Source organism: Salvelinus alpinus, chromosome 5 (assembly GCF_045679555.1).
Source record: "Salvelinus alpinus chromosome 5, SLU_Salpinus.1, whole genome shotgun sequence".
Lineage (NCBI taxonomy): Eukaryota > Metazoa > Chordata > Actinopteri > Salmoniformes > Salmonidae > Salvelinus > Salvelinus alpinus.
The window spans coordinates 88,787,090-88,807,192 of NC_092090.1; the positions used below are offsets into that span (position 1 = coordinate 88,787,090).

General features: G+C 41.3%; 2 protein-coding genes across 3 annotated transcripts in view; both read right to left on the bottom strand.

Moving 5' to 3' along the window:
* Positions 1-5,682: 5,682 nt before the first annotated feature.
* LOC139577174 (arrestin domain-containing protein 3-like) lies at positions 5,683-11,920 on the bottom strand. The gene is made up of 4 exons (XM_071404082.1): positions 10,915-11,920; positions 9,206-9,302; positions 8,722-8,978; positions 5,683-8,586 (listed from the first exon to the last, which is right to left on the bottom strand). Exons 1-4 carry the CDS (start codon positions 11,059-11,061, stop codon positions 8,389-8,391), a joined length of 699 nt encoding a protein of 232 aa, XP_071260183.1. The 5' UTR covers positions 11,062-11,920; the 3' UTR covers positions 5,683-8,388.
* Positions 11,921-18,713: 6,793 nt separating this feature from the next.
* The window catches only part of LOC139577173 (arrestin domain-containing protein 3-like), a 31,578-nt gene continuing 30,188 nt past the window's right edge, over positions 18,714-20,103 (bottom strand). For both annotated transcript variants that reach the window (XM_071404080.1, XM_071404081.1), the window contains one exon: positions 18,714-19,654. In XM_071404080.1, the coding sequence (XP_071260181.1) occupies positions 19,370-19,654 (285 nt within the window). In that variant the 3' untranslated portion in view covers positions 18,714-19,369. The remainder of the gene's footprint in view (positions 19,655-20,103) is intronic.

Below are 20,103 nucleotides of genomic sequence, written 5' to 3' on the forward strand. Positions count from 1 at the left end.
TCTATGTGCTTTTTGGCTGTTCAGATAGCAGGAAAAATAACAGATTTCAATTGGATATGCAAAAAAAAAGGATTTGGATCACTTCAAACTGCCAACGTGAACAAGCTTGTACACGTGAGGGACTTGGTAATGGGCGCATTCCTCTGCCCAGGCGTTGCTGACGCATATCAAACCGTACAATGACTGGATAGGTATTTTACATATCAGCTAACCACATCATATATTATTGCAATCTGTCAGTCGATGACACAGTCGATGATGTGGCATGCAACCATTGGTTGATGCATGCATGTTTGAGGTCCAGCTACCCAGGGGAAGGTGTGTTTGTTTGAGAGGCGGCTGCCCTGGGTGAAGGTGCAGGTGAGAGGGATGCTGTGTTTGTTTTAAAGCTGCCCTGGGTGAAGGTGCAGGTGAGAGGGATGCTGTGTTTGTGTTAAGATGTGGGAGAGCTCCTTTGGATGACATAGTTTTGCTAAGATAAGTATTACCTTGATGAGTGTAAGATGTAAGTTAAAGTTGCAGTGCTTTCCCTCCACCTGCACTATTTGTGATGTATCCTCCCTCTATTTTGTGTTGAGCTAATGTGGTTCATTGAAACAGATTGGGAGAAAAATAAATGAAGTAAACTGTGACCTGTCTCTGACCCTCCTTCCATGTTCTTCCTCTCAAACCCAAAGTAAAAGAACCTGTGTTGCCTATGGTAGAAGTGTTATGCAGAGCTCCCTATGCTCTTGGTTTAAACCTAGGGCTGTGTAGTCGGAGCTATGGTACCGAATTGGGTTTAGTCACAATCTCTCTCGACCAGGGTGTGACAAACACGCTCTCTTGAATGAACGATTGATAAAGGTAGCCTACATTTTGTTGGGTAGCGGGAATCATTTAAACCAGCTGGGTCCGAAAAAAAAGAGACATGTCTTGCAATATGATTCTGATCTAGGCCTGTATAATAAAAGTTCAGGAAGTATTTGAGGCTACATGCTGCTCTGCGATCTCCTTACCAACGGAAAATGCATCTTATCAATAGGCCTACGTTTTCATGTTTTTATTAGCCTGCCATTTATTATTCCCGTGCAACAAATGGCTCATTTTTCACAAAAAGAAAAATAGGCATATTTGCTTGCATTACAATTGATCAACCACTAGAAGTTGTGTGTATGCATGGTTTGAGAAGTGCGTGGAACTACGCACATTTTCCCCTCAAGTTCCAAATTGACAAATACCAACCTTTGCGAGAAATTGCACAAGAAAGGATTAGTCTTTTTTGTGCACACTCACTTTTGATAAATGAGGCCCCATGGAACCAAAACAGCAGAGAAGTTGAGCCTCATGATCAACGCTCTTAGTTCTTGCATAAATTGACCCACTTTTCTGTTTACTTTCTCGATCTACTGTATGTCATATTGCTGAGTCTACCTTTAAAAGAGCAAAAAAAATTCTCAGCCATACCCCCACTCAACTTTGAGTGCTGGTTATTTCTTCCCATTTCTCTATCTGGGCCCATACCATGACAATTAATATTTTGCCAAGCTTTCCTCAGTTATTTCAATCTGTTCCCGTTCTTATTTTCTAAATCCTTCAACAATCTGGATAAACGTTTTACCTCTTTCATTTGGAATAAGAAAATGTACGACTACGTTCTGTTCCTTTTTAAGTGTTCCTTCATGCTAGCTGTTCCCATTTACTTCCAGTCATTGCACTAATGCTAGTTAGAATGGCTCACAGAAATACCTTCAACTTCTTTCAGACTGCACGCAGAGTCATACAAATGCTAACCATGAGTTCATCTGACTCTGGGTAAGTAGAAAAGGTGCTTAATTGACAAACTCGCACTATCCCTTTAAACGTTAAACAAGGTCACCAGATTATCAACTCCAATAATACATTCCTGAGTGAGGTGATTCTGGTTGTTGTCAGGGGTTTTTAATAACCACATGACCTGACCAAACTAGTGTCCTAAGCGTGCACCCTTAATAACAGTTCTTAAATATTATGGCATCATCTCGGGCCTAACTAGAGTATCCCACATGAATGAGTCATTACCTTTCTGGTATCCCATCCTCTCAGTGTGAATGTTCCAGACCCAAAGAACACATCCTTATCCTTGTCTCATGCTGAGGTTGCTGAGGACACATAGCAACCCAGGTGAAGTTACTATCTATTGATCTATGTCATTTGAGGGTGTAACACAAACATTATTTGCTATGTGACAAGCAGGAATGTGTGATGTGTGGGCCCAAGTACAGACAAAGTAAGATCATAGGACCAGGAATCCATCATATTTTGTATAGTGAAATGCAGAGGCAGCCGCTGATTACCCAGGGTGCAAGGTGGTTGGAGTTGTCAACAAAGCAGCATGACAGAAATACAGTGCCTTCGAAAGTATTCAGACCCCTTTACTTTTTCCCATTTTGTTACTTTGGAGCCTTATTCTAATATGGATTACATAAAACAATTTCCTCATCAGTCTACACACAATACCCCATAATGACAAAGCGAAAACAGGTTTTTAGACATTTTTGCAAATGTATTACATATTAAAAACAGAAATACCTTATTTACATAATTATTCAGACCTTTTGCTATGAGACTCGTAATTGAGCACTGGTGCATTCTGTTTCCATTGATCATCCTTGAGATGTTTCTACAACTTGATTGGAGTCCACCTGTGGTAAATTCAATTGATTGGACATGATTTGGACAGACATACACCTGTCTACATAAGGTTGACAGTTGACAGTGCATGTCAGAGCAAAAACCAAGCCATGAGGTCGAAGGAATTGTCCGTAGAGCTCCGACACAGGATTGTGTCAAATCATTAAAAATGTTATTTTTCACATGCGCCGAATACAGCATGTGTAGGTAGTCCTTACCGTGAAACTTAATGATAGTGTTGGTGTCGTGTGCGGCCACGCAGTTATTGGTGAACAGGGAGTACAGGAGGGGGCTAAACATGCACCCCTGAGGGGCCCGTGTGTCGAGGGTCAGCGTTGTGGATGTGTTGTTGCCTAACCTCACCACCTGGGTGCGGCCCATCATAATGTCCACGATCCAGTTGCAGAGCGAGGTGTTTAATCCCAGGATCCTTAGTTTAGTGATGAGCTTGGAGGGCACTATGGTGTTGAACACTGAGCTGTAGTCAATGAACAGCATTCTCACGTAGGTGTGAGAAAGGGCAGAGTGGAGTGCAATAGAGATTGTGTCATCAATGGCTCTGTTGGGGCGGTATGCAAATTAGAGTGGGTCCAGGGTGTCTGGGATGATGGTGTTGATGTGAGCCATGACCAGCCTTTCAAAGCATTTCATGCCTACATATCAAATCATTAAAAAAAATATTTGTCACATGCGCTGAATACAACAGGTGTAGGTAGAACTTACCGTGAAATGCTTACTTACAAGCCCCTAACCAACAATGCAGTTTAAAAAATATGAATAAGAAATAAAAATATCAAGTAATTAAAAACCAGCAGTAAAATAACAATAGCAAGACTACATACAGGGGGTACAGGGGGTACCGAGTCAATGTGTGGGGGCGCCGGTTAGTCGAGGTAATTGAGGTAATATGTACATGTAAGTAGAGTTATTAAAATGACTATGCATAGATAATAACAGAGAGTAGCAGCAGCGTAAACGATGGGGGGGGGGCGAGAAATGCAAATAGTCTGGTTAGCCATTTGATTAGATGTTCAGGAGTCTTATGGCATGGGGGTAGAAGCTGTTAAGAAGCCTCTTGGACCTAGACTTGAGAACAGTCTATGACTAGGTTGGCTGGAGTCTTTGACAATTTCTAGGTACTTCCTCTGACAGCGCCTTGTATAGAGGTCCTGGATGGCAGGAAGCTTGGCCCCAGTGATGTACTTGGCCGTACGCACTACCCTCTGTAGTGCCTTGCGGTCGGAGGCCGAGAGGGTTTCCGTACCAGGCAGTGATGCAATAAGTCAGGATGCTCTCGATGGTGCAGCTGTAGAACCTTTTGAGGATCTGAGGACCCATGCCAAATCTCTTCAGTCTTCTGAGGGGGAATAGGTTTGGTCATGCCCTCTTCATGACTGTCTTGGTGTGCTTGGACCATGTTAGTTTGTTGTTGATGTGGACACCAAGGAACTTAAAGCTCTCAACCTGCTCCACTACAGCCCTGTCGATGAGAATGGGGGTGTGCTCGGTCCTCCTTTTACTTTAGTCCACAATCATCTCATTTGTCTTGATCACATTGAGGAGAGGTTGTTGTCCTGGCACATCACAGCCAGGTCTCTGACTCCCTCCCTGTAGGCTGTCTCGTCATTGTTGGTGATCAGGCCTACCACTGTTGTGTCATCGGCAAACTTAATGATGGTGTTGGAGTTCCCTGAGTGAACAGGGAAGTACAGGAGGGGACTGAGCACAGTGTTGAGGATCAATGTGGCAGATGTGTTGTTACCTACCCTTACCACCTGGGGGCGGCCCGTCAGAAAGTAGGATCCAGGAGCAGAGGGAGGTGTTTAGTCCCAGGGTCCTTAGCTTAGTGATGAGTTTTGAGGGCACTATGGTGTTGAACGCTGAGCTGTAGTCAATGAATAGCATTCTCACATAGGTGTTCCTTTTGTACAGGGGGAAAAGGGCAGTGTGGAGTACAATAGAGATTGCATCATCTGTGGATCTGTTTGGGCGGTATGCAAATTGGAGTGGGTCTAGGGTTTCTGGGATAATGGTGTTGATGTGAGCCATGACCAGCCTTTCAAAGCATTTCATGGCTACAGATATGAGTGCTACGGGTCAGTAGTCAATTTGGCAGGTTACCTTAGTGTTCTTGGACACAGGGACTATGGTAGTCTGCTTGAAACATGTTGGTATTACAGACTCAGACAGGGAGAGGTTGAAAATGTCAGTGAAGACACTTGCCAGTTGGTCAGCACATGCTCGCAGTACACGCCCTGGTAATCCATCTGGCCCTGCGGCCTTGTGAATGTTGACCTGTTCAAAGGTCTTACTCACATTAGCTGTGGAGAGCGATGCATTTATTGAAGAAGCCAATGACTGATGTGGTGTACTCCTCAATGTCATCGAAAGAATCCCGGAACATATTCCAGTCTGTGCTAGCAAAACAGTCCTGTAACTTAGCATCTGCTTCATCTGACCACTTTTTTATTGACCATTGAGTCATTGGTGCTTTCTGCTTTCATTTTTGCTTGTAAGCAGGAATCAGGAGGATAGAATTATGGTCAGATTTGCCAAATGGAGGACGAGGGAGAGCTTTGCACGCGTCTCTGTGTGTGGAGTAAAGGTGGTCTAGAGTTTTTTCCCTCTGGTTGCATATTTAACATGCTGATCGAAATTTGGTAATTTAAGTTTGCCTGCATTAAAGTCCCCTAGGAGTGCCACCTCTGGATGAGCGTTTTCCTGTTTGCTTATGGCGGAAGACAGCTCATTGAGTGCGGTCTTAGTGCCAGCATCAGTCTATTGTGGTATGTAGACAGCTACGAAAAATACAGAGAAAACTCTCTCGGTAGATAGTGTGGACTACAGTTTATCATGAGCTACTCTACCTCAGGCGAGCAAAACCTCAAGACTTCCTTAGATATCATGCACCAGCTGTTGTTTACATATATGCATAGGCCCCCGCCCCATGTCTCACCAGAGGCTGCTGTTCTATCCTGCCGATAGAGTGTATAACACGCCAGCTGTATGTTGATAATGTCGTCGCTCAGCCACAATAAGATATTACAGTTTTTAATGTCCCGTTGGTAGTTTAATATTCCTCGTAAGTCGTCAATTTTATTTTCCAATGATTGCATGTTAGCTAGTAGAATGGAAGGCTGTGGGGGTTTATTCGATCACCTACGAATTCTCAGAAGGCAGCCCGACCTCCATCCTCTTTTTCTTCATCTTCTCTTCACGCAAATGGTGGGGATTTGGGCCTGTTGCTGGGAAAGCAGTATGTCCTTCATGTGAATTCTACGGGGAGATAGTCATTTATTCATTTATTAATGAAGCCGGTGACTGATGTGGTAAACTCCTCAATGCCTTCAGATGAATCCTGAAACATATTCCAGTCTGTGCCAACAACAGTCCCGTAGCTTAGCGTCCATTTCATAGGAATCAAACCACTTCCGTATTGAGCACATCACTGGTAAATCCTGTTTTTGCTTGTAAACTGGAATTAAGAGTATGAAGTTATGGTCAGATTTGCCAAATGGAGGGCGAGAGAGAGTTTTGTATGCATCTCTGTGTGTAGAGTAGAGGTGATCTAGAGTTTTTTTCGCCTCTAGTTGCAAGAGACATGCTGGTACAAATCCATGGTTAGCCTTCCAAAATCAGAGTAAACCTGTTTAAATCTGACATCAGCAGTTGTTTCTGTGGTAAAACTAACAACTTAAATTCATATTGCATCCAAGTAATGCTCATGTAACAATGTTGCTTCTATCTCTCTGCTTGCCCCAGTCTGGGCTCGAGGGGGACTGTTTTGTACCCATCCAGCAGCACTTCCTATTACGCCCAATCCATATTAGACCTGAACCAGCATGCATACACATCCAACCTCATTCAGGTTTTAATTTCCACCACTTTTTGGCTACTTTCTGCAATTGACGTCACCAGGCTTTCCGAAGCCTGGTTCTCGATGAGGCTACATTGATATACATAAATTTCCCTTAAATATCCCAGATTTGTATGCGATGTAGCCTTTTCCCCCTGATCTCTGTGGAGCCTATACTTTATCCTGCACATTTGTTTTCCATAAATTAAATCATTGTCTTTGCACATGAGTCTTCAGTTGGCTAATCCTACCTTTTCTGTACTGTTTGGGGATACTGCTGATCATTGGAAATAGTAATAAATTATATTTTATTTCTATAGTGCTTTTTATTAGTTCTCAAAGCTTTTCTAAGGCAACATGCACACATTTCAAATCAAGGCAGGTAAATTAGCAATAAGTATAAATGCTAAATAATAATAATAATAATATAATAGGCCATTTAGCAGAAGCTGTCATCCAAAGCAATTTACAGTCATGCATGCACACAAAAATGCATATAAAAAAATACCAATAAAAGTGAAGGAGGAAATGGTTAGACAATACAATCAATTCTAATTCTTCTGAAATTCTTCACCCTTCATCTTCCTTTATCCAGGAGAATATCAATAGAATTTGCTCAATTCCTCACGTCATCTCCTCTTTCCTCTCTTTTTGAAAAAGTAATCGAGGCAGAGGAGGCAAGGAGAGGAAACTTGAAAACAAATACGCTGGTATGAAATTAGACTTTTAATACATACACTCACTGGCCAGTTTATTAAGTACACCACCCCATTCACAAAAATAGATCGCTCCTATAGACAGTGGGTTACGGGACTGTGGCTTGCTATATAAAGCAGGCAGACAGGCATCGAGGCATTCAGTTACTGTTTCGATCGTTAGAATGGGCAAAACGAGTGACGTAAGCGATTTTGAGCGTGGTATCAACATCGGTGCGAGGCGTGCCGGATCCAGTATCAAAGAAATGGCCACCCTCCTGGGCTTTTTCCACACGACAGTGTCTAGGGTTTACCAACAATGGTGCGACAAACAAAAAACATCCAGTCAGCTGCAGTCCTGTGGGTGAAAACAGCTCGTTGATGAGAGAGATCGAAGGAGAATGGCAAGAATCGTGCAAGCTAACAGATGGGCCACAAACAGACAAATAACGGCGCAGCACAACAGGGTGTGCAGAACGGCATCTCGGCACACACAACTCGTCGGATCGCCACGGATGGGCTATTGCAGCTATTAACTAAAAACAAAAAGCCTGGGCACACGATCACCAACACTGGACAATTGAGGACTGGAAAAACATTTCCTGGTCCGACGAATCCCAGTTCCTGTTGCGTCATGCTGATGGCAGATTCAGGATTTGGCTTAAGGAGCATGAGTCCAGCTTGAGTCCATGGATCCATGGCTGTGGTGTACTGTTGTTGGAAATGTTGTCCTGGCACGTTAGGGCCCTTGATACCAAATGAGCAACGGTTCAACGCCACAGAGTATTTCAACATTGTTGCTGATACGGTGCATCCATTCAGGCTGTTCTGAAGGAAAAGGGGGGTCCGACCCGGTACTAGATGGGTGTTTTATAGATAAAATGATAGGTAGCATATTGTATTTAAAGGTACATGCTTTTCTCCTCTGACAAAACAACAACTGATTCAAAGGGGGTGTGGCGCATTTCAAAACTCTTCCATGTAGTACTCTGGTAGGATACACCTCAATATCCTTGGCCAGAGGAGGCTATCAAGGAGAGGAGCAAACTCCTCTGTTCCTTTATTAACTAATTGACCCTCTCCCATATATGGCGACCACTTATCGGTCTCCGGGTCACGGAAGAGAGGAGGACGGAGGAGTTGAGGAGAGGACAGACTTTTGCCCAATTGAGAATCTCCATGCCTCTACAATTTTCTATAGAAATTTGACGAGGAAGCAAACATTTCGTAGGGGGGTGGTAGCTCAGACGCAGTTGGGACTTGTGACTCAAAACCCAAACTGGAGTAAGGTGGGGGTTCCTGTCCAAGAGTTTGAGTTGCAGTAAGAACAACGATAGGTAGCTTGATCTCAGGGTCTATGGCCAGTTTAACATCAAGAACGACCTGAAAGAATAGAAACACAACAAGTGTTACAAAAGGTTTGTTTGAATAATTGGAAACATAAAACATAGTTGTTCATTTGGTGTCTGGAGCTCTGCAGTTAAGATTCATCCTATCACATAGTATGTAGGTAGCTACCTTCAATCGGTACTCCAATTTGAGTATAGGACAGTTGAAGATGGTGGCAGGGAGTTGTGAAGGGATGGTCAAAACTTGGGTCACCGTCTGCCGAGTGCCAGCAGGGACCCGATCGCCCTTCTCTTTCAAGATGTTGTGGGTGTGGACTTTCCTCTTCTTCTGGGCGTAGAAACACTGCTTTTCGTACAGGTAGTATTTTGGGGTCACTGGGCGAGTTGAGTTGTTGACAATAATTGCCCTGACTTTCAGAGCCTCTCCTGTAAAAATATATTTAAAACCTGAATGAGGATGGTTGTGTATAATGGTTCAGGTCCAGTATATGATGCGGCGGAGTGGGAAGTGCTGCTGGATGGGTACGACACAGTCCTTCTCAAAAACTAAACCTATTTGGTTAGCAGAAATCTGACTTGAGTATTTTTCACACCAGTTTATTTGAGACAGGTGGTAAAGTTTGTTTTATCTACAGCCCAATATTAATCATTACCTTGCTGGTATCCCTGCCTCTCAGTGTGAATGCTCACAGAGATTTTTCCAGATGCAAAGAACATAACATCCTTATCCTTGGTCCCATGCTGAGGTTTCTGAAAAATGTGATACACAGCAGTCAAAATTAAGTTATATCTGGATCCATGTCAGTTTGGGGAGCAAGAACGAGGATTTCTTTAGTGACAAAAAAGGAATGTGTTATAGAATGTGTTTCCCCTGTCTGACCTAAATAACTTGTTTGTATATGTACAGTGCCTTCGGAAAGTATTCAGACCCCTTTACTTTTTCCATTTTTTGTTTACGTTACAGCCTCATTCTAAAATTTACTTTTTTCAGCAATCTACACAAAATACCCCATAACGACAAAGTGAAAACAGTTTTTGAAATGTTTGCATATTTATATATATATATAAAAAAAAAACATAAATACATTATTTACATAAGTATGCAGACCCTTTGCTATGAGACTCAAGATTGAGCTCAGGTGCACTCTGTTTCCATTAATCATCCTTGAGATGTTTCTACAACTTGATTGCAGTCCACCTGTGGTAAATTCAATTAGAGGTACACACTTGACTATATAAGGTCCCACAGTTAACAGTGCATGTCAGAGCAAAAACCAAGGTTGAAGGAATTGTCGATAGAGCTCCGAGACAGGATTGTGTTGAGGCACAGATCTGGGGAAGGGTACCAAAACATTTATGCAGCATTGAAGATCCCCAAGAACACAATGGCCTCCATCATTCTTAAATGGAAGAAGTTTGGAACCACTAAGACCCTTCCTAGAGCTGTCCGCCCGGCTTACTGAGCAAGAAGAGCCTTGGTCAGGGAGGTGACCAAGAACCCGATGGTCACTCTGACAGAGCTCTAGAGTTTCTCTGTGGAGATGGGAGAACCTTCCAGAAGGAAAATCATCTCTGCATCTCTCCAGGCCTTTATGGTAGAGTGGCCAGACGGAAGCCACTCCTCAATAAAAGGCACATGACAGCCCGCTTGGAATTTGTCAGAAGGCACCTAAAGATAGAAATCCAGGTATGCAGAAATACAGGTATTTCCAAAGGGATCACATACTTTTTCTTGCCACTGTATGTAAATGTCATATTTCAAGTTTTTATTTATTATAAATTAGCAAAAATCTCTAAAAACCTGCTTTTGATTTGTCATTATGGGATATCGAGTGTAGATTGATGAGGGGAAAAAAACTATTTAATCAATTTTAGAATAAGGCTGTAGCATAACAAAATGTGGAAAAAGTCAAACGGTCTGAATACTTTCCGAATGCACTGTACGCTGATCTGTAAGTATTTGATGTATGGAATTGACTGCTGATACTGTAGGTAGGCCTAGAGTATAAGTCCTTCTGTTTTTCAAAATATTTTGTCAATAATTACTTTTTACTTATATTATTCTTGTTTTAAATGTATGTAGTTCGGTTCTTGAGCTGTTGTTGTCCATTCATGTTCTGTATTATTTCATGTTTTATGTTTTTAGTGTACACCAGGAAGAGTAGCTGCTGCGTGAGCAACAACTGATGGGGATCCTAATAAATAAAGACAGGGCCAGGAGTTTTTCCAGACCATGTGACCAGGAAGTTATCGCTTGACTTGATCAATGTCAGTTGTAACACAAACATGTGACAGGCAGGAATGTGTGATAACTAAACTCTGGGCCCTAGTAGTGACAATATAGCCAAATACTGGTCCTTACCATTAGATATGGGATCATAGACCGGTCTGCCTTTGAGACAAAGGTGAAATCAGTCTTGGCTTTGGTGTCAAACCTCATTGACCTGGTCAACTTAGCCTCTAATGAGTAGAGGATTTGACCACATTTACCCTGGAAAGAGGAGGGCATGTCCCTGAGGAAGACAGCATAACATCGTAGGACCACGAATCCATCACATTTGTCTAGTGAAATTAAAACAAAATGTCCAATTCCTATCCATAACCATGATTTAAAATAAATATCCAGTTAATTACTATTGTATTTATCTCATATACTCTTTCTGAAGCTAATATCTCTGGTTTACTTAATAGTATGTTCCTGCACTGCTATGATTTGTTTATGTAGATGTATATCATGCATATGAGTGGTGCCTAGTCTTGCATGGTTAGCCTTCCAAAATCAGAGTAGGCCTATTTGAATCTGACATCAGCAGTTGCTTCTTTGGTAAAACTCACAAATTAAATTCATATTGCATCAAAGTAATGTTCATGTAACAATGTTGCTTCCATCTCTCTGCTTGCCCCAATCTTGATTCGAAACAGAGACCCTCACATAAACTACTATAACCCACAAAGCATTGTTACCTATTGCTCCACAAAATCCGCAGCGGACTGCTAACTAGCGCGCACTGGTAATTTGCTTGCCATTTCATCCCCCTTTGAACCCCCCCATTTTCCACAGCAACCCCGCAGCTGGGCAGAGCCCACCTGAGTGATCTGGGTCAAATCACCAAAGTGTACCTGTCCTTGCCCCAACCTCAGCTAGAAACCAGGGACCATCTGAACACGTCGACAACTATCACCCATGAAGTAACGTTACCTATTGCTCTACAAAAGCCGGGTCCCTTGCGGAGAAAGGGTAACAACTACTTCAAGGTCTCAGAGTGGGTGGCTTCACCAATTGGGTGACGTCACCGATTGAAAACTACTAATGTGCACCACTAACTAGCTAGCCATTTCACATCGGTTACATTCACAACATTAAAAAGTTGAATACTTACTCGTCAGGAATTTGGAAGGAGAAAGGATGCACATGTCTTCCTGTAGTCAGAACATTGGTGCCTGAGAGTATGGGGAAATGGAAATAGAATTTACATACACTGAACAATGTTGACCATGTAGTCTCTCCCAACATCTGTTATCAAAGGTAACTGGGCTGATTATTGGCATTCTGCGATTGGTACATCCATTTTGGGACTTTGCGTGACCTGATTGAACCGGCCCTTCACACTCCCCCAGAACACCTATCCTGTGCATTAAACAACCTTATAATGTTCTGTGCATGTGTTTCTTAACACAAAAAAAACTTTCAGAAAAAACGTACGCACTTTTTCTGCTCCCTCCCCCTCCCTTCACATTGCTCCCTTTAGGCTACTCACCTTTTTTAAACCCTAGTCTAATCAATGACATGTTGTACAGTCTGTGCCTCATATTTCTGAACCATTGGTCCGGACCGGACCAACTCTGAAACAATCATAGACGTCAATGTTTGGGTCAAATCAAGGCCAGTTCGGACTGGACTAATAATCAATGTCTGTGAATGTTGAAATCAAGGCCGGTCCAGACCTAAAATCAACACCTATGGGCTTTGAAATCATGAGTGTTCATTCAAAATTGGAAGAGCATGAGCTGCATAACTTTTTTTTTTAATTGTAAAGTTCAAGGGCCATCCACACATAGGGCGATAACTATAATGCTAACTATAATAAACTATAAATTGTACATAAACTATAAACGTTGGCGAGCATCCACACTAGAGGACAGTTTATCGTTTCTCTTTCTACAGTAGCCTTTACCTGTCAACTGATCAACCCATTCTACTGCACATTGTATAAGGTGTTTACAGACTATTCAGCGCTTTCAGGCTGTGTGTACACAAGTACACAATAATACACAATAATACACAAATAATACACAAATGCACATGTAATGAAAAGTTATATAGAAACACATGTAGATGTTAAAAAGACACTGAAAAGACATCACGTTAATTATCAGTTCAAGGGGAAAGTTAAAAAAATATGTTTTATGAAATTGTATTTTTATAGACATTGCGGACCTTGAAAACACGACTCTACCAGACATTGAGAAGTTGCTTTGTCTGACGTTGAAGTCACATTAACCATTCTTCAATGAAGAAAGCATTATGTTACGTTTAAATATCCAAATAAAATAGCAAAGAGAAGCAAAATGGAGGTTAACCAATCATAGATGTCTATTTGTGGGCCAAATCAAGGCCGGTCTGGACCAGAACAAAAATCTACGTATGCGGACATTGAAATCAAGGCCAGGGCGGATGGACCAAATTTCAACCAATAACTGACGTCCATTGACATTGTGCATCAGTCGATGCTTACTGGAGCAATTAAAAAACAAATGCAATTTGCAAATCCCTTTGTCAGCATGTCAATGTTAATCATTAGCCTACATGCCTCTTTGCTCAAGTGATTTCCATTTTTCGAATGGTTGTCAATTCATTAGGATCTTAGCCTACCAGTGTATCAATTTACCAATGTGATCACCATTGCACATTCTCTCTCTCCTTTCAAACTCTCCACGAGTTCTTTTGGCTGCTGTATTTTACATTCAGCAAACGAGATAAATTGCTTTCATCTCTCTTTGAATATTCTTAGTAAACATTTTTTTGAATAAATGTCCATAAAAGCTATAATGTAGTCTAGCTTTTCCTGGGGCTCCTCAAAAGCTATTAGGGAGAGAGGCCAGCAGAGAGCAGGTGTGTAATTGTGCAAGAGAACAATAAGAGCATGCATATTAGCCCTAAAAATAAGGCTAATGCTGAATTGAGTGTATTACCAGTGTTATGAAAGACAGAGACAATAACTTTCTGCCGGAGATGACCAATGTCAAGTGGCTACACGATGTCGCAAGCACTTGAATTAAATGTGTTGTCGGCATTTAACTAGTCCCGTCCCACTATGCAAAAACTGGTTGAATCAACGTGGTTTTCACTTCATTTCAACAACAAAAAATCTATGTGATGACATTGAATCAACGTGGAAAACTGATTGGATATTTAAAAGGTCATCAACTGTGATAAGGTGCGTCTAGGTGATAGGTGTAGGAGTCAGGCGCAGGAGAGCAGGGATGTCTGAGAAGCGTGTTTTAATAAGACAGTCCACCAACACTGGAATGGCACAATCGAAAAGGTCAAGGCCCTCGTAACAGAGAACCCGTGCAAACGCACGGAGGAACAAACACAGTTCCGACACTCATACACTTACGTAACCATGAAAACAAATAACGGTAAATCCAACCGAGCACATCACAATAAAAGACTAATCCCGCACAAACTAGGCAGGCAACAGGTTACAATTATACACACAAAAATTTACGCAAATGAAACCAGGTGTGAAAAAGACCAAAGACAAAACAAACAGAAAAGGAAAAAGGGATCGGTGATGGCTAGTAGACCGGAGACACCGAGCGCCGCCCGAACAGGGAGAGGAGCCACCTTCGGTAGAAGTCGTGACATCAACGTAAGGGAATTTAGCATTTTTTTTAACCTAAATCAAATTACATTAGATGGTTTGTTGATTTCATGTTGAACTCACGTTAGTTGAAAACTCAACCAAATGTAAATCAAAACTAGACGTTGAACTGACGTCTGTGCACAGTGGGTTATCTGTTTGTGTCATTGTAACAGATGTCCCACAAGACAAGTCGGCACCAGTGTAACAGGTCTGATCGTACTTCACAACTCTCTTGCGTTGTGTTTTTTAAGAAAGGAATGCCCAGCCAGCGGTCCAAGTTGATTGGTGTTTAATCTGACGACAGACACAAGGACAACAGTATGTTGAAGGCTGTAGACTCATCTGCAAGCATGGAAACAACCGTGAATTAGCAGGGAGCCAATGCAACCACCACAATTAGAGCTAGCTAACTCGCTCCCACAGCAATAACATCCAATAGCACATCCCTGGATGCCCCCAATATCCAACAGAAACCCTACACACATATACATTCAGTGCATTCGGAAACTATTCCCTACGCCTTGACTTGTTCCACGTTGTTACGTTACAGCCTCATTCTAAAATGTATTAAATATTTTTTTCCCTTATCAATCTACACACAATACCCCATAATGACAAAGTGAAAATAGGTTTTTAGACATTTTTGCATATTTAGAACAAATTAAAACAGAAATACATTATTTACATTAGTATTCAGACCCTTTGCTATGAGACTCAAGATTGGGCTCAGGTGCATCCTGTTTCCATTGATGATCCTTGAGATGTTTCTACAACTTGATTGGAGTCCACCTGTGGTAAATTCAATTGATTGGACATGATTTGGAAAGACTCACACCTGTCTATATAAGGTCCCACAGTTGACATTGCATGTCAGAGCAAAAACCACGCCATGAGGTCGAAGGAATTGGCCGTAGAGTTCCGAGACAGGATTGTGTCGAGGCACAGATCTGGGGAAGTGTACCCAAAACATTTCTGCAGCATTGAAGGTCCCCAAGAACACAGTGGCCTCCATCATTCTTAAATGGAAGAAGTTTGTAACCACCAAGTCTCTTCTGAGAGCTGGCCACCCAGCCAAACTGAGCAATCTGGGGAGAAGGGCCTTGGTCAGGGAGGTGAGCTCCAGAGTTCCTCTGTGGAGATGGGAGAACCTTCCAGAAGGACAACCATCTCTGTAGCACTCCACCAATCAGGCCTTAATTGTAGAGTGGCCATACAGAAGCCACTCCTCAGTAAAAGGCCCATGACAGCCCGCTTGGAGTTTGCCAATAGGCACCTAAAGACCCTTAGAACATGAGAAACAAGATTCTCTGGTCTGATGAAACCAAGATTGAACTCTTTGGCCTGAATGCCAAGCGTCATGTCTGAAGGAAACCTGGCAACATCCCTACGGTGAAGCATGGTGGTGGCAGCATCTTGCAGTGGGGATATATTTCAGCGGCAGGGACTGGGAGACTAGTCAGGATCAAGGGAAAGATTAACGGAGAAAAGAAAAGTAAAGTCTCTGAATGTCCTTGAGTGGCCCAGCCAGAGCCTGGACTTGAACCCGATCAAATATCTCTGGAGACCTGAAAATAGCTGTGCAGCGATGCTCCCCTTCCAACCTGACAGAGCTTGAGAGGATCTGCAAGGAAGAATGGGAGAAATATAGGTGTACCAAGCTTGTAAATTAGCAAAAATGTATAAAAACCTGCTTATTCATTATGGGGTATTATGTGTAGGTTGCTGAGATTTTTATTTTATTTAATACATTTTAGATTAAGGTTGTAACGTAACAAAATTTGGAAAAGGTCAAGGGGTCTGAATACTTTCCGAAGGCACCATATACACATACATACACACATATATAGTACCAGTCAAAATTTTGGACACACCTACTCATTCCTGGATTTTTCTTTATTTTTACTATTTTCTACATTTTAGAATTATAGTGAAGACATCAACACTATGAAATAACACATATGGAGTCATGTAGTAACCAAAAACGTGCTAACAAATAAAAATATATTTTATATTGGAGATTCTTCAGTAGCCACCCTTTGCCTTAATGACAGCTTTGCACACTTGGCATATTTTTATTTTATTTTTTATTAACCTTTATTTAACTAGGCAAGTCTGTTAAGAACAAATTCTTATTTACAATGACGGCCTATCAAAAGGCAAAATACCCCCTGCAGGGACTAAAAATAAATAACATATAAATATAGGACAAAACACATCACGACAAGAGAGACAACACAACACTACATAATGAGAGACATATGAAAATAGAATACCGTATTTCAGAACGTGACCTACCGCTTGCATAGAATTATCAGACTCGGAATAATTGACATTCACGATCACAGAAATAAGAATGAATATGAGGTGCAAATCCTGGATCCTTGGGACGTCCATACCCTAAACCATTTTACATTGACTTCAATGGGGTAGGAATGTCCCAAGGATCCCGGATAGCACAGATCATGAGTAAAACGGGCGTCCCCATTCAGTTAAATGATGGCATAATGGGTGGAATGGCAGCCATTGCGAGTGTACCCATAGGTACAAAGCAGGAAGTAACAGCAGGAAGTGTACCCATCAATCTGTGCCACCAAGGTGTGATTTCTTGAATCAACACAAATAACAACAATATAACAATACAAAAAATAAATTCCATTGCATGAGCCACATTTGTGGTATGGATGTGGGCAAACCCGTGAGCACCTGTGGCCCCTTATGAGGAGTTCAGATTTTTTGTAGCCTCCACCTCAATTAAAGTTGCCCATCCCTGAGCTAGGGATGCAGAGAATTTTGCAGAGAAAATTCTGAGAATTTATTATTGCAGAGAATTTACTTGTCACAGTGCAATAAAATTAAATGACTTGAAAGCCAGCTAGTGGGCGTGTCCCACGGACACGTAGTTTGAAAATATCCACAATTGATAAGCCTATGTATAGGGGAAACAGAATGATCCTACCAAGGCTACAACACAATGGAGCATTTTATTAGTTTGAAAGTGAATACAAAATTCTAGTAGAGGCTTTAAATTACTGTAGACCTATGCCATTAAACCGCTCACAATGTATAGTGCACGGAAAAGGGGAACACGGGTGAGGTTGCACAGCCACTCCGTTTAAATTAAGGATATTGATTCTCAAAGAACTTATAAATGCCTCAGTAGTTAAGCTATTGCACCCCACCAGTACTCCATTGTTTGTATTTTTTAAAATTGTAAACACTATAAGCATAGCCTCAAAACATGGTTAAAACCAGGGGCGCAACTTAGGTTTTAGAAGTGGGGGGGACATACTCAGTACTATATTTCAGGCATTGGTAAACTAAGGGATCCGTTTGAAAGAAATAAAGAAATAATAATACATTCCATTCATAACATTTAGTCCTTTAACAGCATACAAAATACTCCTCATTAAGGCTTTGCCATACACATTACTACAGTCAAAGCCAGCCAGTTAAACTCCCAATTTCATACATAGTTGAGAACATACGGATGTTGCCCAAAAAAATTGGTAAATGTTGAATAAATATGGAAATGACTAAATGTAACTCCACTACATGTAACTGTTATTCTTAACATTTACCTACACATAAGTATTTTTTAAATCCAGTCGGATAAACACTCCAAATAGCCTAACCGACCACTGGGAGGTGTCCGCATGGTCCTAAAGCACACCGTTGCCTCGTTTGGATCACATTCCAATGTTAAAACTTGGGGGGACATGTCCCCCCCGTCCCCAGTGAAAGTTGCACCCCTGGTTAAAACTAAGTTTGATATCATGGATGATCAGTTCTTGCGTTCAGAGCTCTATGAATTTCAGTGTCGTTAGCCTACATTTCTCCACCCCAGCCTTCCCTCAACTTTACTCAAACAGCATTTATTTTTTATTGTTTGAACTGCAGATTTCCCCTTTACTACCTGTTCCCTAAAATGTCTTACTCATCTTTATGATGGCTGATAAGCAATGCATACATAAAGAAAATAAGTTTTGATACTTTACCATTCCCTTCCTGCAGTACACACTGCTCAATTGAAAAATATTAATATTTGGCACGGTATGTTTCGTCCAGGTATTGTCCATAATCTTCCTCCCAGGAAACATTAGCTTTTCCTTTAGCCTTGATAGAAAGACATTTAATCTTTGTTTCAGCTGAAACTACCAAAATAATTCTCCCTGTGATAGTATCTCCCCTTGAAAATACATTTTGCCCATCATATTTGATGGTAAAGATTTGGATTGTCATTCTGGTCCACGAAATGAAGCGTAGCCAACACAGAAAGAAAAACAAGTGTTGGTAGGGTTCACAACTGTCTTTAATATAACATAGTAAGGGAGGTCGTCTATATTTACAATAGGCGAGGACAATAAGTAGGACTACGCCCACAATATTTGCAATGTCATCATTAAACATCACATCTGAGTCACGTCTGATTAATTTTCCAATACTTGTGACAGCATAACTCTGTGATTCTTCTCCATAAAATAAAAAGTTAAAGTCCTATATGAAGTTTATGTTTTGCATATGGTGTGGTATTTAGTTGATAAGGAAATGGACCAGTGGCCTATTATCGTCGTGGACATCCCTGCTTTTTATTTCCTTGTACTTATTTGGAAATAGCAATTTTTACTATTATCATATATATATATTTAAAAAATATATTTTTTTAAATTTGATTATCAGCACCACCATGAAAATAGAACATTCATTGTTACATTCTTAACAGCAATATTGATATTTAGACAACTAATACAAGGCACACTTAAGCAGAGCTTTGTTCCATTTCATTATTCATAGTAGGTATTTCCACAAAGATATTGAAGTTACACACGTTGTCATGTCAATGACAAGAAACATCAACAACAGAGAAGTATGGAAGTATAAATGGACGTCTACAGAGATAGAAAACTGCACATTATCATATACAATGCATTCATTTGTTATCATTTACCCTCATCTTTTCTCCCACTCGGATTTACCACCAAAATCAGACAGGGATGGGTACATTCCGTAGGCTGGGGGAGGCGCAAAAGCTCCTGGGGCCGTTGGTGGATAGGCTCCTGGGGCTGTCGGAAATTGTGGTGTGCTGTTCCATCCGGGTTGGTTTGCGTTCCCGGACGAGTCAAAACCAAAGTCAGAGTAAGGTGGCGGCTGCAGTCCAGACGTTTGAGTTGCAGGGAGGATGACCAGTGGCAATTTGATTTCTGGGTCTCTGGCGTAGGGAACATCCAGGACGATCTATGATGTAAACAAGGATATTGGAATCAAAGGGAATGCAATAGTTAGGCTATAGGCCTACGACAAAGCACAGTATGCAAGCTAGAATTAAAAGGTAAATGATTACATTTATATTTTAGTCATTTACGCCCAACGCTCTTAACCAGTAGGCTACCTGCTACCCTTGATTATTGGATTTAACGTATATTCAAACTCATATTTCAAGTGCAAATTGTAAAAAAAAAAAAACAACTTTTCCATTTGAGTTAGAAAAAATGACTCGTATAAATCGATCAGTGACACTTTGTCAAACAGTATAACGATTTACCAATTGCATAACGTCGACTCAATAAGAAAACGGTTTGGCCAACAGCAAGTTATACTTAGAGAACGTTTGTGGTTAAAAAGTAACCAGCCTCAAGTCTTTGCTCTACATTTTTATCAATGATAACAACCCACATGATTTCAGA